Here is a 6,062-nt window from a genome sequence, read left to right as displayed (position 1 = left end):
TGTTTAGTGCGCCCTCCGCATCACCAGCCTCTCCACCACCGACTCTCTCCTCACCACCGTCGACGCTCTCCTCTCGAGAACAATGCCGCGGCGGCTGGCGACCAAGTACTCGATGCTAGGTTGTAACGGCCGTGCACCGCCATGGCTCCGCAACCAGCACCCCAGCCACAGCCGCCGCCTGAGCCCGTGGCCTCGTCGCATCCTACCGCCGAGTTTGAGCTACTGGACTTCAACTCCGACGACTCCGGCGACTCCTAGTTCGATGAGTGGAACGAGTTCTTCATCGCAGATGCAGAAGCCGATGCGGCGGAGGAGCTAGCACAATGAGGCGAGGACCAGCAGGTCAACGGTGACCCGGAGCAGGTGGCGATCCTCGCCTCCTTCAGCGCGCAGCGCTTCCGGAGGCTCAGCGATGAACAACACGAGTATGTCAATGACGCCAACTTCGAGCACACCGTCGAGATCTCGCGCCAGCGGGCGGCCAGGAAGGAGGCGGGTAGTCTCCTCATGGTGACCGAGCAGCAGAGAATGCTTGAGTTCAACGCTCAGCGCCAGGCCGAGGCAGCTGCCCGCGAGCAAGCGAGGCTCGCCCCGAATTAGGAGTCTCGCTAATGGCTAGCGGCATTGAGGGAGCAGCGCCGCCCGCAACCTCTAGCGTCCCTAGCGGCCATGCTCCACCGCTAGATGCGCGAAGCAAGGATGGAGAGGTAGGAACGGGTACAGACGGCAACAAAGGGAAGAACGACTCGTCGTGCGCCCAAACGATGGCCGGCCAGTAGCTAATTTGCAGTCAGTCAATGCCATGTAAATTTGAATGAAATTTAGCAATTTTATTTATATTTGCTTGTTCAAAGTTTTTTGGGGGAATCTTATCGAGGTTGCTGGTATGTGCAACAACTCCCCAAATTAGGGAGCAGGTGCCGGCATCCCCATACGCTAGTGCCAGCGTAGCTGTTGGCGCCTATTTGGAGCCCGCCGGTGAAGATGCTCTAAGTCACTGAAAAAGGAGTGATGTTTTGGCACATGGAAGCATATGCTCCCTTTGTTTTGAAATACATCTAAAACATATTTTAAAATGTTAGAAAAATTGAAACAAAAAATTCACAAATACGTCTTCACGTGCTACTCGTTTCATGAAAAATCAACTTGTTGCATGAAAAAAGACAAAATTCAGTGTTAAAAATAAGGTTTTTCACAGGAACTGTTTTCTCTTTTTTTACATAGAGCATAAAAATTATCGGTTTTACGCAAAATTTGACGAACCCACATGCTTAATTTTTTGTCAAAAAATTTCAATATGATTTTTTGGTAGATGGAGTATATGCACCCGGTTTCTGTGTAGTTAGTATTTGTTACTGTATTATTTTTCATTCCCCCTCTGTGTAAGGAAAAATCACTTGTCCATTACCTATCAGCTCCACATGGCTCAGTTTTTACTCTTAGTAGGTCACGGTTTTTGATTATTCCCTCATATAGTTAGTACTCAGTGGCGTTTTTTTCTTAGTAGTGGTATCCTTTTTCAATACCAGAGGCTGAAAAGGCAAATCCACTGCCCAGGAAAATGGTCAACCATTGCCTCTCCTCAATTCTTTGAGGGTGAACTTGTTAACCATTAATTGATAGTACACAACACAAAGTAACTCCAACGAATATCAGAAGGCTAAATATTGCTTCCACAGATACACATAGGCATAGCTCACCAAAACTATATACAAACTACGATAGAGCTACATCCCTTTTTTATTGTAGATGCACGAGATGCTGCTGCTTGTACACCTTACCTACTCAAGTGACCAGTAGCTGCACTACACTACAACACCCCCTCACCACACCACTTCATTCATCCTACTTCGCTGAATTTCTCCATCCTCCACTCAGACAGAACGAATGGACCAGCTTGTATGAACACCCACCAAATGGACCTGGAAGGTCGTTTTTCGTTGCACAGCATCTCTATCTGGAAGTGGGTCTGCACTAATGAATTAAGGCATGGTACACACCAGGAACAGCTCGATTGCTTCCAAATGTCGTTCTTGAATAATTCGCTACCAGCTCAATCAACCTTTACTTCTTCAGCTTTGGAGCTAAGCCAGCCATTCTGTGGAAGTCTAGTGCGTCTGCGGGCCTTGGTCTTGGCAACCAGTCGCTTGCGAACCGAATCTTGCACCGACATCATGTCATGCATGCTGTCGTGGAGCTGCTTGCACTGCGCGTCGAGGGCTAGCATGGGGAATGGCTCCTCGATAAGAACACCGACCTGAAATGTACTAGGTGTTATGGTGTTGGTGGCATAGCACAGGTAGAAGAAAGGCGGCAATACAAGTATCTAATGAGAAGAAGGAAATTTGAAACACTATAAAACAAACAGACAGCAGAAATAGCATAATGTTTATTATCCTCTTGAGCATCAGGAGGCTGCATATTATGAGCATACTAAAACTTAAGCAGAACAAGTACGAAACATATTAACTAGTTGGATCTAGGTTATTCTACACAAAATTTAAAATAATCATATATCGGCTTATTGCTCAGCATACATACATGCCACCCGAAACAGTTTGAAGCATTTAGCTAGCATATCGCTATTCATGAACAGTTTAAATTTTTTTTTGTGGGGTGAAAATAGGTAGAAACTTACTTCCTCAATGCAGAATAAAGAGGCGGCACTGACAAAAGTAGCTGGAACGACTATCCATTTACATTCAGTCCAAAGTATTATTGGAAGTGTAAGATGCCACAGAACAAGAAACCTTGAAGTAAGTCTAGTGTACGACAGAGGAACAGGAATCCCAATGATCTGCTCGCAGACACAGATTCCTTCAAGAAAATAAGACAGTTTAGACTCCTACAACCAAGAAAAGAACTAGCATTAGGATACAGATTATATCATGAATTTGGAAAGGTTTTGTAGAACGATCAGACAGAACGGTTACCATGACGCTCCGCCTATGTTCCTCAAAATCTAGCATCTGAAGACTCTGCGAAATGAACTCAATGATACAACGAGGTCGATGTTTTGAGCTTAGAACAACATTCAAGTCATCCTCTGAGAGCAAGCCCTGAAGGTCTTTTCTTATGTCAGAGTTGCTGGTTATATGACACTGAAACAAACAAAAAAATACAACTGTAACATTAATCGCAGTACAGGCAAGAGGAGGGAACAAACAGTGACAGTTTAACAGCTATTTAAGAGAATGGTCCAGTCATGCTTATATGCTAGGTGCAGAATATAAACTGAAGCATGTGCAGGAGTGAGATGAAGCATTATGAAGCATCTATTCATAATGAATTTCACACGAATCTGGGAAATCAATTTTGTCAGGACATGATCCATTGCTGGTGGGTGCACATCAATGTAAGCAGATCAAATTATAAGGACATATCCACAATTCGCAAGTAGATGCACATCAATGTAAGCAGATAAAATTATACAAGACATATCGGTTCATACAGCCTTCATTCATCTCAAGCAAAACTTTCGCTGGACAGGCATAACGACCAGCAGCATTTCCAAATTACATGTACCACTTGAAATGAATGAGTTAATACAACTCCCTCCAATCCATAATACTTGTCGTGGTTTTAGTTCCACGACAGTTATTATGGATCGGAGGGAGCAGCATTTTCAGGGAAGCCTAATGATACCAAGTATGTACTGATTTCAGTAAAATCATAAGAGAGTGCATTACGGTACACTACGTGCGTGTTCATAGACTCTTCATTTATGTCAAGCAAAAGCTTTTCCAGGAGAGGCATAACGAGGAACAACATAAAGCACTATAAGGACATATCCATCGCAGGTACATATGCACATGAATGGAAGCAGAGCAGATTATACAAGCACATGATGAATTGCAAGAGCCAAAATGTACCACTTGAAATGAATGAATTAACACCATTTTGAGGGCAGTTTAGTGATACTAAATCTGTACCGATTTCAGTAAATTCGTAAGATTGTGCACTTCTGTACTAATACTAAATCTGTCTCTCACCTTGAGCAGTTGTGAACAAGTTGTGCAGGGACAAAATTAGTTGCAAGATCCAAGACAAAAGACTTGAAATGAATGCATTAATGCAGTTTCAGGGTAGCCCTTACCAAAACATGTAAATTTTCAGTAGTAAAAGCATTGTGCCTTACACTAGACTACATTCATGCTTGTAGCTGTGTTCTTCATTCATAGTATCAAGCAAAGATTTTCCAGGGACACAAGCATAACGAAATAAATTCACTCGTGCAAAGCTTAGTGTCCTTAAAAGTAGTAATTACTGCTACACAGGATCGTTGCAAGTAGGTGGACATCAATGTAAGCAAATCGAATTATAAGGACGTATCCGTCCCAAGTAGATACGCATGAATGGAAGGAGAACAAGTTGTGGTTGTGCAGGGACATAATCAATTGCAAGAGCCAAGACATGCCACTTGAAATGAAGGAACCAATTGATGCAATTCCAGGGCAGAGAGTATGAGAGTGCATTACAGTACTCTATTCATTCCAAGCAAAAGCTTTTCCAGGACAGGCATGACCACGAACAGGATATGACAATTAAGAGTGGTACTACTTAGAACAAAGGACGATCGTATTGCTTCGTGAATCGAAGAAATTAACTGACACAGGTTGACTCATCTCTCACCTTGAGGGCGACGGGGAATGCGAGGATGTAGTTGAGGAGGGCACCCCTCCCGAGCTCCTCGTCCCCGCAACTGTGCATGACCATCCCGGCGAGCTCGGCGGCTCCAGCGAGGACGCGCATCCAGGCCTTTCGCCCCTCATCAAACCTCGCGTAGGATGCCTCGGTGCGGAAGACGAGGAGGAGCGCGAGGGCCGGGGCGGTGAGCTGGTAGGGCAGGGAGGATGCGGTGAGCGCGTAGTCCGGGACGAGCGTGTTGTAGGTGGCGACGGCGGCGGCGAAGGCGGTGAAGGCGGAGACGGGCGGGACGAGGGAGAGGATGACGCGGGAGGAGAGCGAGGAGAGCAGGTGCCGCAGGTGGCGCAGCGAGCTGCGGTGCTCCCGCCACTGGTCGTGCGTGTAGAGCGCGCGCTCCTCCCGGATGCGCCGCTCCGAGACGGCGTCCGCCCAGTCGGGGACGGCCGTGAGGAGGGAGAGGAGCGGGTTCGGGGACGGGGGTTTGGGGAGCTGGTCCGGGAAGCAGCGGGCGATGTGGAGGTGGTGGCGGGTGGGGTTGGCGGCAGCCGGGAGGTGGTGGTGGTGGCGGCGCGGGGAGGGCTTTGGGGGCGGCGGCGCCGGCATGGCCGGGCCCCGGGCGGCGCGGGGAGGGGAGGGGAAAAGGGGATTGATTTCTTGGTCGGCTCACGCCATGGCCGGAGTGGCAGAGCGGGAGTGTGTGGCGGAGGAGAGGATGCGGCGCGCGCTTCGCCTCGCCTGGTTCGCGGGCACGTGCATCTCTCACGGGATCAATCGGACGGTCAGGAGAGCCGCCACGTACTCACAGTCTTTGAAATTCATTTTTTTTCCTCCTAAAAGGCATCCTGGAAATTCCACAGAATTTTTCAGATAGGCCGACCATCTTGAAGCCCAAGGGACATGGGCGAGCCAAAATATATCACTTTTTTCATGCGGAAAGTGTCTTTGGCACATGAGCACCAGTGCTTCTGTTTTCTAAAAATTATATTTTTTGAATTCCAAAAATATTGATATTAAATACTCACATACATATAAGCATTTCAAACATACGGTGTGAATTTTGTAGAAAAATATGTTGTATTTTGAGCTATACAAAAAAGACAAATTTCTGACAAATATATGCCACTATACGTACCAACAAATTTGTTTTTTTCCTGTAGCTCAAAATACAATGCAATCTCTAACGAAACTTTGCACGAGTATTCATGACATATGTATATATTCACGGAATAAATGTGATGATTTTTTGAAACACAGATATACAGTTTTTAAATATTTTAAAAACCAGGAGCACTGGTGCTTATGTGCACCAAATTTGCTTCTTTTTTCATGTCATTAAGATTAAAAGAAGTCTTCATTTCTCTGTAGAGCATGGTTTCAACATCGATCCATCTTTGATCTTTTTTTTGAACAAGAGA

At 46.1% G+C, this 6,062-nt stretch overlaps 1 protein-coding gene across 1 annotated transcript; it reads right to left on the bottom strand.

Annotated features, from left to right (window-relative positions):
* Positions 1 to 1,637: 1,637 nt before the first annotated feature.
* On the bottom strand, positions 1,638 to 5,250 carry LOC124701182 (UPF0187 protein At3g61320, chloroplastic-like). The gene is made up of 4 exons (XM_047233234.1): positions 4,633 to 5,250; positions 2,934 to 3,101; positions 2,639 to 2,845; positions 1,638 to 2,257 (listed from the first exon to the last, which is right to left on the bottom strand). Exons 1-4 carry the CDS (start codon positions 5,248 to 5,250, stop codon positions 2,054 to 2,056), a joined length of 1,197 nt encoding a protein of 398 aa, XP_047089190.1. The 3' UTR covers positions 1,638 to 2,053.
* Between the last annotated feature and the right edge of the window lie 812 nt (positions 5,251 to 6,062).

The sequence above is a fragment of the Lolium rigidum genome, chromosome 3 (genome assembly GCF_022539505.1).
Source record: "Lolium rigidum isolate FL_2022 chromosome 3, APGP_CSIRO_Lrig_0.1, whole genome shotgun sequence".
NCBI lineage: Eukaryota > Viridiplantae > Streptophyta > Magnoliopsida > Poales > Poaceae > Lolium > Lolium rigidum.
Note: the sequence above shows the minus strand (reverse complement) of the source record. Positions and strands in the feature narration are given on the sequence as shown.

What these genes read in the sequence shown, in the direction of transcription:
- LOC124701182 (XM_047233234.1), bottom strand. Translation starts at nt 5,250, where the DNA reads ATGCCGGCGCCGCCGCCCCCAAAGCCCTCCCCGCGCCGCCACCACCAC. An exon ending in CATTCCCCGTCGCCCTCAAG is followed by an intron (nt 3,102 to 4,632) that starts GTGAGAGATGAG and finishes TGTTTGTTTCAG; the next exon opens with TGTCATATAACCAGCAACTC. An exon ending in CTTTATTCTGCATTGAGGAA is followed by an intron (nt 2,258 to 2,638) that starts GTAAGTTTCTAC and finishes AGTACATTTCAG; the next exon opens with GTCGGTGTTCTTATCGAGGA.